The 20457-nt window shown below is 29.3% G+C and overlaps 1 protein-coding gene across 5 annotated transcripts in view; it reads left to right on the forward strand.

The window, feature by feature from the left end:
* Positions 1 to 18486, forward strand: part of LOC130452463 (elongation of very long chain fatty acids protein AAEL008004-like) — a 54082-nt gene extending 35596 nt beyond the window's left edge. For 4 of the 5 annotated variants that reach the window (XM_056791762.1, XM_056791763.1, XM_056791764.1 and 1 more), the window contains 8 exons: positions 9019 to 9087; positions 11312 to 11394; positions 11626 to 11733; positions 12126 to 12209; positions 12269 to 12325; positions 12716 to 12821; positions 13267 to 13403; positions 13465 to 18486. In XM_056791762.1, coding sequence (XP_056647740.1) covers positions 9030 to 9087; positions 11312 to 11394; positions 11626 to 11733; positions 12126 to 12209; positions 12269 to 12325; positions 12716 to 12821; positions 13267 to 13403; positions 13465 to 13785 — 954 coding nt within the window. In that variant the 5' untranslated portion in view covers positions 9019 to 9029 and the 3' untranslated portion in view covers positions 13786 to 18486. Of the gene's footprint in view, positions 1 to 8218; positions 8614 to 9018; positions 9088 to 11311; positions 11395 to 11625; positions 11734 to 12125; positions 12210 to 12268; positions 12326 to 12715; positions 12822 to 13266; positions 13404 to 13464 lie in introns of those variants that run through there. The other variant, XM_056791761.1, reaches the window with a different exon arrangement.
* The last annotated feature ends 1971 nt before the right edge of the window (positions 18487 to 20457 follow it).

The raw sequence follows: 20457 nt of genomic DNA on the forward strand, positions 1-20457 counted from the left end.
TAAGGTTCATTGCAATTTAAGAAATAGTAGTTAGGTCTACCTGAACTGAAAACACATTCTTGCGCATTAACAATTTAGATACTTGAAAAAGTATTTTGGCTTTACTACTAGATATATATATATATTGTCAAAGATTTTTCACTATAAATTGAATTTCCTTTAATTTTTCAAACGATACGAAACAATGACATGTTTTCAGTGATAAGCACATGTTCCTCTTTAAACTCTTAACTGTCACAGAAAACCCAGCCGCGCTTCTCTTTCTTTAATCTTAACAAAAGTACACGTGGAAAAGATATCATTAAATTAAGATGAAGTGATATGAAGAATAGGAAGTTGAAGTGGAAAGTTTCGGTTCCATGATGAATAGCTCGAGCGTACACGTCTTCTAAACGAAAGTGTTCGCTCCGAAGCAATGTAGATGCTATAGAAACAAAAATCAAATGGTGTGCTCTAGATCTAGGCTGAAGTGCAAAGAATTTTTACATGAGCTGGTGAGTGATGGTTGTAAGGTCCAGCTCGTTTTGGTACCCCATCACAGATTGAGACCATCCAAAACACCAATGGGCCTAGAAATCATTCTCTGTGTAGCTCAAAGTATAGCCAATACATCTCTAAGAAATTCTGTGGAAATGAATCGAAACACCTGGCAAGAAAGAGACAAGCTAAGGTACACTGAGATTTTATCAACTAACTGTTTTGCTTAAACATTCATGAAATTAGACTGATGACTGGTCTTTTAATCAAACACGATAATGTAAGATACCTTGCTATAGGCATCATGATGGATTCAAATGCAATTGGTATATAGAGGAGGAAGAAACTGCAGACTACCACATCGGAGTGTCCAGTAGCAGTTTGCCCAATGATGTTAAAAGGTTCAAGACAATGTTCCTGATTATATTTTCAAAGGATTGTTAGTTGTAGAAGCTTAATGAGTTTATCGAAAGACCTAAATGAAAAATGGTCGCTGACTTAACTTTGAACTACGAAGAACTGTTCAATTTGAACCAAACTAAAGACAACACTCATACGCACGGCGTAAAAAACACTAGCCCGCTTTTTACGCTGCTGTTTACAAAATATAATTACACAAAAACCGAGCTTCAGCCATTTTTGGAAGACTACAGGCTTTTCCTTAAATTTTCGATATTATATGAAAAGGAGCCACCACAAAATGGTATCATATACACTAATATCTATCGTTAAAACTTGCTAATTTTCTTTAATTCTTAAAATGATCAATCTACTCGTTATGATTGTTTTATTGTCTCCAGAAATGGGACAACATAAAAGTTATGTGAAAATGTTTAGGTATCGTTTATTATCATCATAAAAGATAACAGCTTAAGAAATTATTTTTATAGAATTATGTCGAAATCTTTTGCATCGTTAAAAATTAGCAAACCGAAAGACGCGAAAAGCTACTTTGTTGTATAATTGTATACTATTTTCTATACGTCTTTTTGTTCTTTATCAGTAATTTACAAAACAATTCCAGTTTACAAATTTCTGTCGACCATTTGAAAATTTCAATATGTTCTTGATATCGTATAATATTTCATTTCAAAGATACTTCTTATTGTTCTTATTCTATTTACTAAATTGATTTTTGGACCAGTAATTTGCTCCATTTTAACCTACAGTTTGAAATCATTACTTCTAATTTGTAAATCTTTGTTTGTTGTTCTATGAAACTGAAGGTTGGTAAATTGTTTTTATTTGATGAAAACAATTTACTATTGAAGGACCAAATATCATGAAATAACAGCCGTTTGTCGGAAGCTATTGATAATTTATTTACACGTGTGGATGACACCGACCTCAAACAGAATAAAATATGAAAAAGTAATCTGATTATTATGTAATGTTACGTTTAGTTTGTTTAGATTTCACTTGAGAGCTAGAAACGGATTTTATGTAAACACGTTCAATTGTTCAATTGTGCACGATATTTCTTATCTTATTTTATTATAACAGTATTCAATAATCGCATATATATATATATATATATATATATATATATATATATATATATATATATATACTACCACTAATTAGCGTTTAATTTTGTTAGTAATCCTCTCAATTAAATAAATATTATACAGGGTGTCCCACGACGGGTTAAAATTATCTGTATATGGCAAAATACTTATAGTAAAATCATGAAAATTTCTACGTTTGAGTTTTTGGATACGATCTTTTTAATTAAAATATTTTCAAAGATGACCGACTTCCGGTAGAATCGGAATGCATTAAAATAGAAAAAACCGGGTGGCTTTATTTAAAAAAATAAAGAAAATTGATATTTATGAAGTTAAACTTTGAATACTTTTTATACACACCCTGTGTAAAATGAAAAAATTTTCAACTTTGATTCAAATACGTCTGACCTTGCTAAAAGCAACCGAATAGAAATTATTTTCATATCTTTAAGGGTATTCTCGTAAAAAAATAATTTATAAGGGTCTGCAAGGTTCAAATTTTATATAACAAAATTAGTAACTCAAAAAATATGCATTTTTCGAAAAAAGTTTCTAGACAAAGGTATACTAAAATTTTACGTAGATTTCAAAAATGTATTAATATACAGGGTGTTCATATACTATATTCGTTTCGTTCATAACAATTTTAAAACGAAAAGATTCAAATTCCCGTATTGGATTGATTGGCCAGAAAAACAATATTGCCAATAGTGGGAAAGGCCTCTCATTGACTGTGGCTATTCGGATGCTTTTCAATTTTCATTAAGAAGATTTGTTTGATGAGGAATTGTTTGAGAAAATACAGCAAATTCCAGAAAAACGAGCTTATTCCGATCGTCATAAAATTGATCATTACAATTTTTGGTCCGATGTTGAATTTTTTTTACCGTTTCCTTTTTTCTTTCCTATTAATTATTTCCAATATGAACTATAATTTTCAGACCAACACAATTTTTTCCAACTAGCGACTACTTCAACATTAACCTCGGCAAAACACGTGAAAATTTAATTAAGCACAGATCGTTGTCACAACCACAGATCATAGGAAATCGTCCGTAGATCGCTTATTTCTTTCCTTATTCAATACATGGACATACATACATGCTATATAGGCATCTTTCATAGTGTTACCAACAGTAGATTTGTTTGGTACAGAATAAAGTGACAAATACTTATTAGTTAGTTCGGATTTAAACAAATTAGGGTGAAAAAAGTCATGCGGCTAATAACTATTTGGCACTTTATTAGAACGTGAAAAAACCGGACCTTGGACCTATAAACAGTTCTCATATTTTCGGTATTACTACTTCTGGTCAAACTTTTTCTAACAGTTTATATTGACGGCAACCTTGACGTTCTAGATAAACAGTTGAAATATGCTTCAGTATTAATTGACTGATAAATACTTGACTTTTTAAAATTATTTTACTACTTACGATACCATTATCAAAAAACTGGTTTTCTTATTATAGGTATAACTGAATGTTCTATTTTGCATTTTTGTCATTCTGTAATAATATTTTATAATAAATAAACTCCAACTTGATTTGATTACAAATTTTACGTTTTTTTTGTAAAAAGAGATCGTTTGTATGAGCCTTTATCAACTTGAGCTTGCAAATGTAAAATAGCTTTGATAGCCCAATGATTCTTGAACGCGGCTTGCAATACTTTTGTTGGTTGATTGGATATGAAGAAAGTCAAGAAAACTATGAATGTGTCCTCATCTTATATTTCATTTCCGGCGAATACAGTGAGTTCGGGAGCCGTGAGATAAAATTTAAAAGACTTGTTTTTTTAATAATCCCTATTCAATATTCTTCTGCCATCCTCTAAAATCGTTGATAATGCTATCAGATTTTATTATAGCTTAACATAACATCAACTTTGATCGCAGCCAGTTGTAGACAAAACTTTTCTGATTATGGAAAGTCTTCTTCGAATGAGACTGATATCACTTTGTCCTTCAATTACAATGAAGATGTAAACGCTGAAATCGAAAAAAATCCTTCACTAAAAGTCATTCAAACACAAATCCTCTTTTGGTTACTAATATAGCGAAGTATAAATTGTGAAAATATTTCTTAGATAGTTACGCCCATGCAGCTTATCGTTTTAATAACGAACTTACCTCATAACTAACTAAAAACTGTTATTAACATTCAAATAGTATGAGTGTGGTAGTAGGTGCATGAGGTGCAGTTGAATTCGTTGTGGCAATTTTTTCGGTACGTTGCAAATGTATTTATTATTCACAATAAGCGACGATCGTTATTAAATCATTACCGAAATAATCATTTATCTACTTCAAAAACAAGAGAGCTCCCCTCTTTATTTATATATTATTTATATCTACTTTCTAAATGTTCATTTGCAATCATGTGTATCATAATCGTTAAGGATTAAATAAAAATGAAGTTGAGCAGATTTTAGAAGTCACTGCAATTAAGTATAAACATAAGTAGTTACGTCCCACTGATCAAATACTTCCCGTCATTGTAATTTCCAGGAAATTCACTTGATAATGGAATATTTTTCCAAAAGATTGCTACTTTGAAATTAAGTTTCTGGTACATTTTCACGATTACTAAATAATTAATACATTCGTTCACTCGCAAATTTATACTGAATTATACGAGGGTGTTTAGACTTTTTAGAAACTAATAAAAGACTTATTGGATTAAGTTTCGGACTGAAATCTGGTTGTATCTTATTTTCCATTGTTAGCTGCGATCGTCTACCGATTAGCCAGTTCATATTTTGAAGTTTTAACTTTAGTTGTGTTTTTTTAGCTTGTATGTGTTTCTTCTTAGTTAACTTTTGGTCTAAGTATAGTTTGAGGTATTTGACTTGCGGACAGACACCAATGTTTTGTAGTGAACGTGATATGTGTGGATTTGTCAGTGTTGACTTCTATTTTTCACTTATGTAGCCACTCTTGTAGAACATTTAGGTGGTATTGTAGCTTTTATGGTGCTCTCGTAGGGTCTGTATCTGAAGACATTATTGCAGTATCATCTGCGAAAGTAGCGATTAGAGTATCGTCGGTAGTTGGAATATCAGCAATATAAATAAGGTCCTTGATGCTGAAGCTCATTATTCCTTTTGTTCTATTGCTTGCTTAATATTGTTCACTAATCTATGACACTGTTGGATTGTCAAAGTGTTGTTTTTTAAATTCAAATTGATGTGTTGGAAACAGTTCTTCTTTACGTATAATTTAGATAATTCTATATACAATAGAAGGATTTTTTCGAAGAGTTTAGATAGTTATGATAGAAAACTAATTGGCCTGTATGAGCCGCGTTCATGGTATATAATTATGATCTATTTATCAGTTCTTTCAAAATTTATATAATTACTTTTTCTATATATGAACCCATGAATGTAATATAATAAAAAATCAAGCAGATCATATAAAACAATTAATGATAATATGAACCATGTGAAAATTTCTTGAAATTTGATACTAAAAACAGTTCATTACTCCCAAAATATATATTGATTTCTAAATTTTTTGAATAATACGTCTCCTACACGATACCTTTCAATAGTTGTTAATATATTACAAATTTATCTAAAAATATATATTTTGCAACTTTGGTTTCAAACTACAAATACTAATAGCGAAAACAATAATTCAATTCACGAGAAATGTTCACAATGTTAGCGGCAGATAGCAATAATATCTTTTGTCAAATAAGCATGTATGGTTATAATATTCACCCATTTACATATTTTGAGGTTAGGTAGTAAATTCACACGGCAATTTGAAATTGTTTCGGTTATATAAACAATTTTAAATGCAAATTATGTAATATAATCTATATCCGATGAGTATTGACCAATATTAAAAATATTTAAACGAGAGGTACTAAACTTTGCACCAATGGAACTTCGAATAAAAGTCTAAAAAAACATATCTTTCACCGGCAACTTCGCTTCTATTCTGCGTTTAGTAATTGAACTGAATTTGTGACGGATGGATTGTGTTGATAACATCAGCGACAGATGGTCAATATTTCTCCTCGAGATTCCAAACAAACGTTCGATAAAAAACATGGGTGTATCATTTCATTGGTAATAATCTTGAATGCCTGCTCCTGAAAATACCTAAAAAGAGTTTATATTTGATCTTAGAAAGAACTTTTATTGTTAATAAAGGATTGGTTAGATCAACTATAAGATTACCATCCTAAAAACAAATAAGCATTTGTTATTAAATTTTAAGAAAAATATCATCGTATTTATCTGGAAGTAAGTAATTGGTAGGGTTGTATAATTGAGTGTCATATCAGTGGTCATAAAATGACGTAACGATTTTTATAGCAATAATTTAATTGAATATTCTTACGATTTCATTATAACTTTATACAATAAAAAATTAACCAACTATAGAAATATATTTGCTTGAATATTCAGAGACATTACATTTTGTGACCACTATTAACAATGTTGTTTGTGTTAGATAATTTTGTAATAACTCACTACAAAACAATACAATATCATACAATAGTGGATGGTATGAGAGTAAAGCAGCTATAGTTCATTTTTATTTATAAGAGAGTAATAAAATGATGAAGCATTCGTAATCTATAGGCTTATCACTTCTTATGATAGACAGTTGAAATAATTTCTGATGTTAAATATATCGAGTGTACTAATGTCAACTAATTAACCTACTTATAACTGCCAAACAGCAATTTTTCCTAAAATACATTATTTCTCCATTGTGTTATAATGGCTATATAGATATATGCCTTTTAAACAACGCTGTGTTTATAAATAAGTTTTGATATAAAAAAGACGAAAAAGGACTACGTAAGGATAAATAAAAAGATAAGAGATAGAGATAAGAATGAATATAAATTTTTCTATGCCCTCCTAATTTGAGAAAACTCTACATTATTTCAGTTAACCATAAAATATTTCAGTTTTCTCTATTGGAAGCAACAATTACAACCAATTGGTGTTGAGGTGAATTCTTGAACAATTGTTTTTAATATTAAAATGTGGAAGATAAATCATGAACTAGATATATTTCGTTGAATTGAAAGGTTACCTTGAAAAATAAAAATATTTCCTCTATTTTAATAAATGATTTATTAGAGCATGTTACCAATCACGCGAGGTAATTCCCAGAAGTTTCATTATTATTGCAGATACGTTAGAACAAGAATTGACATGCTATTTTCGACATGATGTGCATGAAATTTGTAACCTTCCCTAAAATGGAAAAAAAAACCATTACATAAAGTCAATAAATTGAACCATGATATTTTTTATGCGAGCACATTTCAGTATAAATTAGCATTTGGAGCTTATTTAGAGGGTATGAAATGATTAAAAATTACCCCAAAACAGAATATCTCAAATAAATAAAAATATATGAGAAAAAATCGCAAAGAAAAGTTTGGATTCAAGTTTTCTTTCAATTTGTAATAGAAACCGTGGGAGCTAGGAAGTAATCATAAGTTTTGTTCCATCTGAATTGCTCTTGGAACTGTTATTGTGTTAGTAAATATGAATAAAAATAGTTTTCTAGTTCAAGTACCAATTTAATTGTAAATCGATGTATTATTAATTAATATATGCTTAGACAAACAAGTGGAGGAGTATCAAGGTGGATTTAAAAATATAAGATAGATATAAGCTATTAGCAGGGAGTGAATTTGAAGCTATTATTTATCGACGACAGGGATATGATTCGAAATTTAGAAAACATCGGTACCAAGTTCGAGCAAAACTTGGGATACTTAAAAAATTAATACGATTGTTAGAACAAGGAGATCAGTTGTCAACAGTTTTGTTGAATTTCCTATTAGATATAATTCTCAGGGGTAGTGGATTACGATTTCAAGGAATGATTTAAAATAGCAAAAGGCAAGTAGCTACAAAAAATGTTTTTACTATTTGAAAACACAGCAAATAGATATGGCCTACGTGTCAACGAATATAAAACCAATTATATTAAAATGGATGACAACTTTTTAAATGAAAATCAATTAAAAATCCCAACATAGCAAAACAAGGAGTTCCGATTTCATATAGTACAAGAGTTTGAATACCTGAGAATGACGGCAACAAATAAAGGAGACGACGAAATCGACTAAAGATCGGCAAGAGCCATTAAAACAGTTGGTGCTCTAGAAAACGTATTAAGGTCCAAAGATACCTCTAGGATAGCAAAGCTAAGAATTCACTGGATAGTTATACGGTGTTATAAGGTATTTAATACTGGGTCATGAATAAGAAAGAGGAAAACCGGCTAAATGCAGGGAAGAGAGGAATGTTAAGAAACATTTTTTGAGGGATACGAGGGGAACAAGATCAATAGAGAAGATAAACGAATGCAGAGATTAAAAGGTTATATGGTCAGGCAGAGATCGGCTATATAGCAAAAAGACTGCGTTGGTTGGGGTATATGGTCAGAAGAAAACAGCTGGGTGAAAAGAACCTTAACAAGTGAAGAAAGCGCAAAAAGAGAAGAGGCCGTTCACATAGATGCATGTGAGGAAGACTTAGAGAAGTTAGGGATAGCGAACTGCCGCAATGCAGCCATGAACTGGAGAGATTTCAAGCCATTGTCCGATTATCTCGGAATTGGCTTGGATGATTTTAGCTCTAGGTACGTGAATCAATAGTTTTTCAGATGTTTTCATAGAAGTATTAGTACAATGAGGCACTATACACCACTTGTAAGCTTCGAAAGACATTTTATAACAAAAAATACAATACTAAAGATTGCTGTTAACTGTTTACAAGCTACTATATTCTGACGTCCGTGTACTGCCATATTGGTAATGAACGTTTTAGTATGAAGTTTAAACGGATAATTTAAAAAATTTGATTTTAAACCAATTTTTCAATATTTATCATATACCTTATTATAATATAGATTAGACGGTTCATAGTCTTTATGATTCAAACTTAGTTTATAGTTACTTTGAATTCCTACGTCAATATTTTGGAAATAGTTATTTCAAAAGTATACGAAGTGAAGTTTGGTAATAATTAGAATAATTTGTTACAGATAAATCAACGATGGCTGTTGTAACGGATATTTATAGGGGCGTCAATAACTATTTAAATAAATATCAAGGTGAGTAACCAATGCAAAATTATCAATATTTTATACGATCATTTTCAAACTATTCAATTTAATTTCAAGTTCATCAACCTTCCTCGAGGATAATTTTAACTAATTATTTATTCTTTCATATTATAATTTGGACTTTGGATATCTATGATGTTTTATCTGTATTATTAAAATCTTTCCACCTAAGGCCCATGGTCATAGTGAGTGATCGTTCGACGTTATGGATTATTATAAAATATTCACGAGTTATAATTAGAACGTGGTAGCAATTTGAACAATGGATGAAACGTTTTTTTTTTCAATTCAGAACTTGAAGTTACACAGGAACTGCGGTCAGTTTTATCAAATATGCAAATATAAATTCATGGAAATCAATTAGAAAATCATTTTTAAATGATTACTATATTCCAGTCTTCCAGATTTCTTTCACAAATTCATGAACATTGTTGATCAAAATATGGCCTCAATGTTTCAGGTTTTTGATCTGCACTTCATTATCCTGAGCCCGAACCATTATCATTTTCATTGTTTCATATTATTTGTTCCACTTTTTTAGATAGATAACCTTTTACCTCAAAATCAATGGAAATTTCACAATAACGATAAAATTTCTAGAATATAAGTTTTTTTTGAAATCGACAAATAAATTGTTTGTACTACGATCCACCACTGCCATAACGTTTACGAAAATTCCATTCCAAACCAATTCAGAGATATATTTCAAATTATATCTAGGCTAGAAATGTATATCATTTGCTATGTTTATTAGTTTTTATATGTCTCACATACGATTTAACGTAAAATATTTGGAATATCTTGACATAAACTGATGAGTAGGTTATAATATTGAAAATATATTTGTGACGATTTATTGATTGCTTGCATTAAAAATAAAAATAATGTTTCGATACCTTTAAACGTAATTCAAGTGAAAGAATATGCTTAATTCGATGAACCAGCTGTAGCTATAGCAAAAACAGTTTTTTCAGCTGATCATCGATATAGTGTTTTGAGATCCCAAATTTGAAATCTCCATTGGTTATTTATTAAAAATGATGAGAGATGTAAAAACATATTTTGAGGAACTTTCAAACTATTATTTCTTGAATGGATTCAAAAAATTAGTAACTCCCTGGACTAAGGAATCAAGAATGAATAATTCAAGCCTTTTCCGATTTTATCAAACTCTTGTGAGTTTGTTTCTTAGCTTTATATAAGCCTTTGCCTACAAATTGTGACAAAATTTTTTGACAATAAGGCATTGGTCTCTCTCTCTTTCTCTGAAATCCCACAAGATTTACCATGGGTAAGTTGGTTAAAGAGTTTGATAAAACTGATGCTGTCAAAGATTAATCCACAAAATACGATGATAATGAAATATGGTTGGTTCAAGAATTCGGTAGATGATGATTTTGATGAATATATAGAGTTGATGCAATAATGCTGCGATGCAAATGTGTAAGATCAATTTTTGTATCAACGGAACCTTGAATCGATATTAGTGTAAATACTACACCCACTATAAATAAAGGATTAATGTATGAACTGGATGAATAGTCTTTGAAGGAAACTTTAATGGTACGACGTATTTAAATTTATAGGAAAATAGTATTATACCTGAAGCATTTCATATATTTTCCAAATGAGTATCTTCAACGTTTGTTACTTTATCAATTCCATTATTTAAAACTTTGATATAATTAAAATATTTGGTTGAAACAAAATGAAAGTTACTACGCACGTGACGAAAGGGACTAACTAAACATGAACTGTTTACGAAATAAAACCGGCCAATATTCAGAAATTGAAAGATTGACAGCAAGGTATATACCACCATATCACAAATTGAAATTTATAAAAATCGGACAAGGAAGAAACTTTTTATATTCAATTTGGCAGATTCGTCTGATTGTAAATTGAAATTAACACGAATGCTAGAGTCCACTAGAAATCTAGAACTTGAATAATCAAATCAAGGAGTTCAATTTCACTTGATACTCTTCACGTGTCTTTAACTTAAGACCAGGTAAAAGTACTAACGATTATCGTCTCTCTTTCCATTATGAGAATTATCGTCGAGGTACTGCTGGACATTGCGACGGCGAATTTTGGCAATTAGATGATTTGTAATTAGAATAATTTTACGGAATGCTCATTAATAATCTACATTTAACATGTTTTGAAATTTTTTTATAACCTCAACTTTGATTTAACTTTTTTGTTACAGATCCAAGAACTGCTGATTGGTTCTTAATGTCAAGTCCTTTTCCAACGTTGGGAATATGCCTTTCATATGTATTTATAGTTAAGGTAATTAATCATACTTATTCTATAAAGTTAGATAAAAAATGTGTCATTTCAAAATTCATTATTAGTATTGTTTCACTCGCATATTTTGAGGTTAGTTAATACAGTAGTTTGAAATTGTTTTTATGACTTATCTTCAATGCACTCAATTCAATAACCCATGAAATATATTGACTACTTTTAAATGAATTACACCACTGTAAGACAGCGAATATATATTTTATTGTTTTGTAGGTATTAGGTCCTAAATTGATGGAAAATAGGAAACCTTTCAACTTAAAAACTACATTAATTTATTACAATTTCGCTCAAGTTGTGTTTAGTATATGGCTATTTTATCAAGTAAGTATAGTAAACAGTTTTAATTTTCAAAACAATTCACAAATTCCAACTTTGTATATATCTTCAATAAATTCGAACAAAATATATGACAATCAATTAAATTCACTTTTTATCATGTTTGGTCCATTTGTTAGCAAATACAGAAAAATATGGAAGTATTAAAAATAGGAAAATAACACCCCTTACCTTATTATTTCATCAATAATTTTTGATATTATTATAGCATTTGATCACTTTATCTATTGAAATTATTTGGTATTTAGATGTGATATACTGATAACTAAAAGAAAATATTTTCACCATAACTATAAGTTTTAAATATGTATATGCAATTAGACAGTAAGATATACTAAATCATGTCAAAGATATATATTTTATTGTTTATTCTTCAGATAGGAATCTCAGGATGGTTTACGGGTGAATATAGTTTTAGATGTCAGCCAGTAGATTATTCCAATAAACCAAGTACAATAAGAGTAAGTTTTCTCTTTAACAACATGTATTTCTTAATGGCTCATTATATGTTTTATTTCAGATGGTGCATGCATCATGGTGGTACTTTTTCTCAAAATTTACAGAGTTTCTTGATACCGTAAGTATTGTAAAATTCGTCTTTCATTATAATTCGTAAATCATTTTTTTTTACTTTGTACTTTAAAACCAATTTATTTGTGAATCATCAATTTTTCACTACTATTAACATTTCCATTGATATGTAGAGTCTTTAATATCTATTTTTAACATAAATAAAATATTTGGCTTTGCTTCTTATCATTTCCCTATATATATTTTTCTCTAAACAATTGTTGATAGATGTATGATAATTATTTTTTGGTCTTATTCTTCTACTTCTATTTCCTTCTCCCAATTAATAAGCTATGTTTGGATTTTTTAATATTTTTCGCATACAAAATATCAATGTATTGGATGATATAAAAATTAAACAATGAATGTATATCAAATTAAATTATTTATGTTCCAGATATTTTTTGTCATGAGAAAGAAAAACGATCATGTGTCAACTCTTCATGTGATCCACCATGGTATTATGCCAATGTCTGTATGGTTTGGTGTTAAATATACACCAGGTAAGCACTCAAATATTAAAATTACTCAATAGTTTGTATATGTAACTATAAAATTAAATAGTCTTAACTCTAAAATCTGTCAAAATATCAGGAATCAAAATTAAAATTATCGTTTTCTAAAGGATTATGTATTTAAAAAAAAGTTCATTTATCTTTTTTAAAAAGACACAAATCCTTATGACAATGAGTGAAAAATAATCCAACTATTTAGTAAAATGTTAGCTGACGAGTTGAGATATGTATTAGCGGAAAGAGGTGGATTATTTGATCTATTATTACCAAAAGATTTTCTCTAAAAAAGCAGCAACATTCTTACAATACAGAATGATTGGTGATTGTATTATATTTTTCATATAAATTTAAACTTTGAGGATAGTTGTAAAACTGAAAATAGAGCTGAGAAGATGCACTATTTCAATTAACTCATATTAATTGACTATTTCAGGTGGTCACAGTACATTCTTTGGATTCATCAACACTTTTGTTCATATAATCATGTATACATACTACATGTTATCTGCTATGGGACCACATATGCAAAAATACCTCTGGTGGAAGAGGTACCTCACTACATTCCAAATGGTATGCATATACATACCTTAATTTTATTATATTTTCAATGAATTTTCTTTTAAAATTACAGGTTCAATTTGTGGCAATAATGATACATGCTTTCCAACTTCTCTTTATCGACTGTAATTATCCAAGGGCTTTCGTATGGTGGATCGGTATGCATGCTGTCATGTTCTTTTTCCTTTTTAAAGAATTCTACAATCAAACTTACATTAAGAGAAGACTCAGTGAAGAGAAGAAGCAGAAAGAACTAGTCGCTAATGAAAAGAAGCAGAATGGCTACACAAATGGTCACGTTGAACATAATGGCGTACACAAAAATGGAATCAGCAATGTTAGTGAATATTATGTTAGTGGAACATCAGATATCCACAAGAGGATAAATTTATAGTGATATTAGTTGTATTAGCTCTTTTATAATAATTCCAATGAAATGGACGAATTTACTTAATTTAATTGTGGTGAATGACTAGTAATTTTAGGGAAATGAAAAAGGTTTTTTAAGGAACAGCAAGCACCTGATAAACAACTGTGTTCAAAAATTCAGAGTGTACAGTATGTGACAATTAATCTACGTAATTAAATACCCATTATATTTGTACTTTTGTATAATTTTACGCAACAAAAAATTCAATATGTAGGTTTTTTGTCACATACTGTACCCTGTTGTTTGGCGTTATTTATCTGATATATTGATTGCAAGGTTGAAAACTATTGTATTTTCTAGTAGCACAATAATTAATATTGCAAAATGTGACAAAACTTTTGTAAATGTAGTACAATCAATCATTATTATCAACTTGTGCCTTTAGAAATAATATATGGTAGTAAGAATTGTTATATATTAGTTAATCTATCAGTAAATAACGTCAAATCAAAAACGACTGTAAGCTATTTCCATTAATGTAGTTAATATTATGTTACTTATTCTAACAAATTTTGTATATTTTTGATAATTTGCTTTTGCGTTTTGGCAAAAAATATGCAAACTTGTTATATGACATATGTCAATTATCCAGAGTAAATTTCTCTTTCACATTCTCTCTTTTACAAACAACCATCAAAAAATTACTTTTATTTTTTTTGTAATAATTTTCAAGTAATTAATTTTGAGGTGAAGTCAGCTCTAGCTCATCTAAAAAATGGAAAAATTCCTCTCATAATCAGTTCACAGTTCAATCAAACCTAAATAAATTCTCAATTTGAACTGATTGTTGCTGGACAACAATTTTGTTTAACTATTGAATAAATCGACCTTAATGTGAATATATTTTTGTAGAAATCCTGCAGATAGTAGTAAATAAATAACTATCAATATATAAGTTCTTAAATACTTACCAAAGACCTGTAGTATATACAGATTAAGAAAGTATATACAGAATAGGAATTATGAATATTTGTTACCATTCTGATCTTAAATACCTCAATTTATATTGGGCAAACTGACTTTTCTAATAAATAAAGTACAGTTAACTGGCCCTACTAGACATAAACTGGCAATACTCAAAATCCTGTTCATTTTGGTAGAACAAATTTCAATTTTTTAATAATAAAATATTTGAATTATAGGTTGTTATAATAAATTATGCAATTTCTCAATTATTTGGAAGTATACTTCTGTATATAATAGAACTTTCTATCAAATTTCTGTTATGTATCAATATTAATTTATTTTTAAAACAATAAATCTGGTCAACAGACACTTCGAGTGGCAAATAAATAGAATTTCAATTATTTCAATCACATAGTGATAAAATAATGCCTTGAAGCAACGTTCTATGCACAAAAATTTTTTACCATCTTATTTAATACCTTTTCCACTGCTTGAAAAGCTTTTCGAAAATTAAAAAATTTAAAATATAAATTTTTAAGTATTTACTATTAGTATCTTTAGCATGACATGGATTGTCTTTTGTAATTTCTTTGTCTATATATAAAAAACTATTTAGTTTGTTATTACTAATTTGGCAATTTTAGATAAAGAATCATATGAATGACAAATCACTTGAAATCAGAAACAGATGGGCTTTTGTGTAACCAAAAATTAAGTACCACATCTTTCGATTGGAATTAATTAAACAACTTCATTATATTTAATTTAAAAATAAAATTTTGCCACACTCAGTTATATTTTCATACAAAAGAAGTTAATATGAAATCCACGTTGTTTTACCCATCCAATAACCAAATATATAGTGCCAATAGCTGTATAGAAATGCAGTTAAACAATGTATTAACTGACATTATAAAACAAACGGAATTGATTTTTTGTACGAAGACAAATTTTACGATGGTTTGAAATTTTCTAAATGAAGTTTTCCCAATAGAAGTAAGAATGATATGTACAAGGTCAAGGGCGTCGCCAACCAATGGCCAGCAGGTTGCAAGTTGATATGGAGGATGAGAAAAGTACGAATTGTAGGTAAAATTGAGACCACATGAAGGTTTTCATTTGTAGTATCAGTTTTACATCTACGGTACAGAGTATAACGTGTAGAGCTACACATGTTATTAACTGTACAATTAAAATAATAGTTGAAAATAAATTATTACATTTGATAATTTTCTTGGAATCTCTAGAGGGGGCAGTTAATTCTCCCTGTGCCCTTTGGTGACGCTCTTGTACAATAGATACATTATACAGAGTATCGACAAACTGTAGTATCAAATGCAAATTATATATGCTACATATTGTTTTATATCAAAATAATGAGTAACCTGTATCCAAGAGTTAATTTCTGAAGATGATGTTGTCAAATCTGTTTTATAAATAGTATCTAGGCTAAGCTACTGCGTATAAACATGAGCGTGCAACGTAGAAGAATTATTGGGTAAATTTTGTAAACATTTTAGTTCTACTTTGAAACTATAAGGTATTTTCAGAAAAAAATACCATCAAATTTACTTGTTGTTCCTCCAAGATGATGCACATGTTTATCAATAAAAAACAATTTATTTTCGTAAGTTTATACAATGTAGCAAGAGTGGTTTTCTAGGTAGCATTTTTTCTGAGATATACTGATGGTTACTGAGATGTAGATTATATGATTATACAATCACAAGTGGTATCTGTAGTTTGCATTTGGCAGGAAAATTTTCTTATATCCTAATCAGGGAATACATGGATACTCATATAAATATAAGAAGTAATGAGGTAGAACGAATATTAATTACTATTTGCTGTGATAGGAGAATTCAAAAGGTGTGATGCTATGAAGTCTATTCCCAAACTAGTATGGAATTTGCAAAAGAGAAGGAAACTTGGGATACTATTCAGAAAGGATCAAAATTTAATTTACAGATGATTTTCTTGTATATTTGAAACCGATAAAAGAAATTATGAAAAATCGCTTGAAACAATCAAAGGCGTTGAAAACAATTTTGGAAATCAGTAAAGTTGAAAATATAACATTTTTACCCCTTATCTACTTATGAAAATATAAAAAACAATTCAGGAAATTAGTTAAAACATTGATCATGTAGTGGAACTAGATCTTCTTCTTGTCTGTATGCAGATTACCCTTATGTCCAGGAATTTTTGGTTACTTTAATTCCATACATATTTCTTTTGGAAACACTGAAAAGTCTCGCTTAAAATGAAAATAGTCTGCCCCTTATCCCTTTTTTTCTTTATTTTTGCTTCAACTAATTTACATTTCCCAGTTCTGTTTTCCCAAACTGCTCCTGGTGCTCGGAAATTTATCCGACGAAGTTCATATATCAACTCCGCCGATGTAAAGTACTTAAAATATACTGAAAAACGTTAACCACGATATTCATTGTGAATATAGGAACAAATTTTACCACAAATTATTCCCGAGGACATCGACATAATGTACAGGGGGTTACTACGTATATGCCTTCTGTAAGAATTTGAGAACCATCCATGTCTAAATTTTTGGCTTCTTCTGGCAGTTCAGCAACTGAAATTTGTTTCTTTCTAAGGAAAAACAGAACTGTGACTAGTAAAAGATCTAGCGAGCAGAAACGGTTCATCATTCGTGTATATCGTACTCAACACAAGTAATAACATTGTATAATACTCCTTGGGCGTTAATGGGTTAAGCTTCGTGGTCTATGAATATTTCTAACAAAACCGGCAGAAAACTAGTAAAACTTTCTAATTTTTGAAAAAACGGATTACTAGAATCCACTGAGCAAGATACTTATTTAATGATGAGAATAGTAACTACCAGTACTTACTATACAGATTGTAGCAGGTGAAATAATCAGTTTTTAGGACGGTTTTTTTGTGGTTGACAAATGAACTACGTTACATTGTATATTGTTACGATCCAGGCAAGCTATTATTGGATAAACTAGCATTTAGAAACTATATCTATGAATGTGATATTTTGTTGGATAATTGTTTCAAATAAAAAACCTATCCTTGAAATTCTGAGAAAAAATTTTGAAAACTGAGCGAATTATTGAAATAACTCACGAGTTCGTTTAATATCATACATTTCTAGTATTTCTTTGTTTTGTTTCACTTGGTTCTAACATAAAACAGCAACAACTGTGATATTTTTGAAGCATTCGAGTAGTTTCAACTGACGAATTGAAAAATTTTCAATATGTTAGTAATTACCTTTCAAGTTTTCGTTTATTTAATACATTTTTTAATCACCAACAGTAAATTTTATCATGTACTTAGGAATATTAGATGTTCTAAGTATATTTTAAATTTATATTATATCAATTTTTTAATTAATAATTCTTTCTTGATGAAATAATTGTTATTGAAACGATATAATTGTATGTTGAATTGTTAATTGTTTCATATACATTATTTCATGAAAAGGTATTGCTTTCAAACTTTTTTCTCAGTGTATTATTTTTCACTAATTAGGTGCTATTGTTAATGTAATATTATTGTTAATTGTATTTTTTTAGATATTTATTCCACGTTTCAGTTCTGGAAACGTAAAAAAATATTATTAAATCCTACTAAAAGGGAGTTGAAAAATAATAAAAAAGTTGTTGAAATTTGAATAAATTTACAATTTTAAAATGTTTCTGGTATATTCGATATCAATTGTACCTTATTGTATTTTTATACTCACCATTTGAATAAAGATAGTGAATAAAATGACTGTTTTTTATTTAAATCGAGATCCTTAACTTATAAACTAAATCACACATTCATGCTGCACTCGTTTTAAATAAATTACAATTACAATTACAATTACTATAGTTGCATCCTTGAGGAGTTATACAGCCTCAAAGTAGGGCCAAAACTTTCTATAAAAATTGATTTCTTTCTAATTTTCCTAATTATAAGCTGTACAGAACAATAGAGAATTGTTTGGATTGGTCAAAAGCCCTGTGTATTAAATATAAAACATTCGTATCAAAAGATCTGTAAGTACCTATCTGCAAATGAAACGTAGAAATTATGCTTTATTTTAATTTCAATAGTTTCTTCCTGAAAAACTTTATCGAAAATACTATTTTAGGTTTTTCCATATGGTAAGGACTTCCAAGTTGTGTATCCTTAACATTTTAGTTTAGTTGTAGCATACAAGTCGTAATGTACAATCTATTGTCAATTCTAGGGTGATTATGGAAATTTTGTAAGGGCCGCGTAAGCGATCTTTAACAGTTAATGAAAAAACATTAATATTTAGTTGTGTTAAATTATATACAGACAAAAATTTATGTGAAGGTGTTGATGAAACAGTGGATTTAGTTGGTAGTATTCTTGATGTCAGTAAATGTACGATTTCAAACAGCACGTACAGTTATAGGAAAACCAAAATTACTTCTTCTTTAGAAAATAATTTCCGACAGTAAACAAAGTTTTTATCACGTCTGGAAACTTTTAAAAGAAATATGTTTTCGGTATAAAAAGTATTCCAAAAAATCCACTTCAATACAAAGAAATGATATTGTAGTATGGAGAAGAAATTACCTTAGAACTATAAAAGAAATAAGAAAACGAAGGATAAATATATTCATTTAGATGGAATATGGATCAATTAAGGACATATACCAAATAAATTTTGACGAGATGAAACTGTTACAAGGAGACTTGATAATAGTTCACATCGGCAGTTCAAACGGTTCTGTTAAAGGTATTAGGTTCCGGTAACAACCATGAGGACATGATTTCTGATGTTTTTAAAAAATGGTTCGATTAAATGATGTTTCTTCTTCCTCAGAACTGTATATTAGTAATGGATAATGCAAGTTATCACTCGATACTTTTATAAAAATTGCCCACAAACAAGTGATTAGAAAAAGATTCACAAAACTGGCTAAATTCAGAATATAAAGTTCCATCCCGGTTCTATGAGAAAAGAACTATATCGTATTTATGATGGGATAAAGAGAAATTAAAAAAATATGACTGGTTTCATATTCCTGTTCTTTAAAAAAAAAAAAAAAAATAGAACAGAATCAGTTGATTCGAACGAAGAACATTGAATTGTTAAGAGCACAGCCAATCGTAGAACTCGATTTTGAATAATTCTTATTATTAAGTCATACGTATACGCAGATATAATATATGTTTAATTAATTATCACCTCAATTTCATTCAGACGTAGATGTTTAAATCCAAATCTGGAGGTTTAACACTTGTTCGCTTGTTCTTCATCATTAATAAGTTTGATAGGTATTAAATCCATGTTCTTACAGAAATTATTTTTCAACTAATGGATATTGAATGTACCTAGAGGTCAGTTATATACATGGCGATTGATTTAGGAACCTGCAATTATGATAACTTTTTTATTTCCGCCCGCAACAACTGCTGCCCTACTTCAAATTCGAATCTAGTTACAGCCCTGTGTATTTTAAATGTACCAAATTTATAAAACCGTTACTAAGTTGGAATTTCTGGAACCGTTGGTGATATTCATACTGAATACATTGTTTACACCACTACTACTCTACAGTTTACCTTCAGTCTTTGAAGACGATAACTTGGTTATCGAAACGCGCGCCAGACAGTGAAATTGCGGTACATAGTGTATTCATCATAAAACCATCTTTATATAACAAATAAAGGGGATGTTTTCACTGTGATGCTTAATCTGCTCAGATAATAGAGCTGCCA

Source organism: Diorhabda sublineata, chromosome 1 (assembly GCF_026230105.1).
Source record: "Diorhabda sublineata isolate icDioSubl1.1 chromosome 1, icDioSubl1.1, whole genome shotgun sequence".
Classification (NCBI taxonomy): domain Eukaryota; kingdom Metazoa; phylum Arthropoda; class Insecta; order Coleoptera; family Chrysomelidae; genus Diorhabda; species Diorhabda sublineata.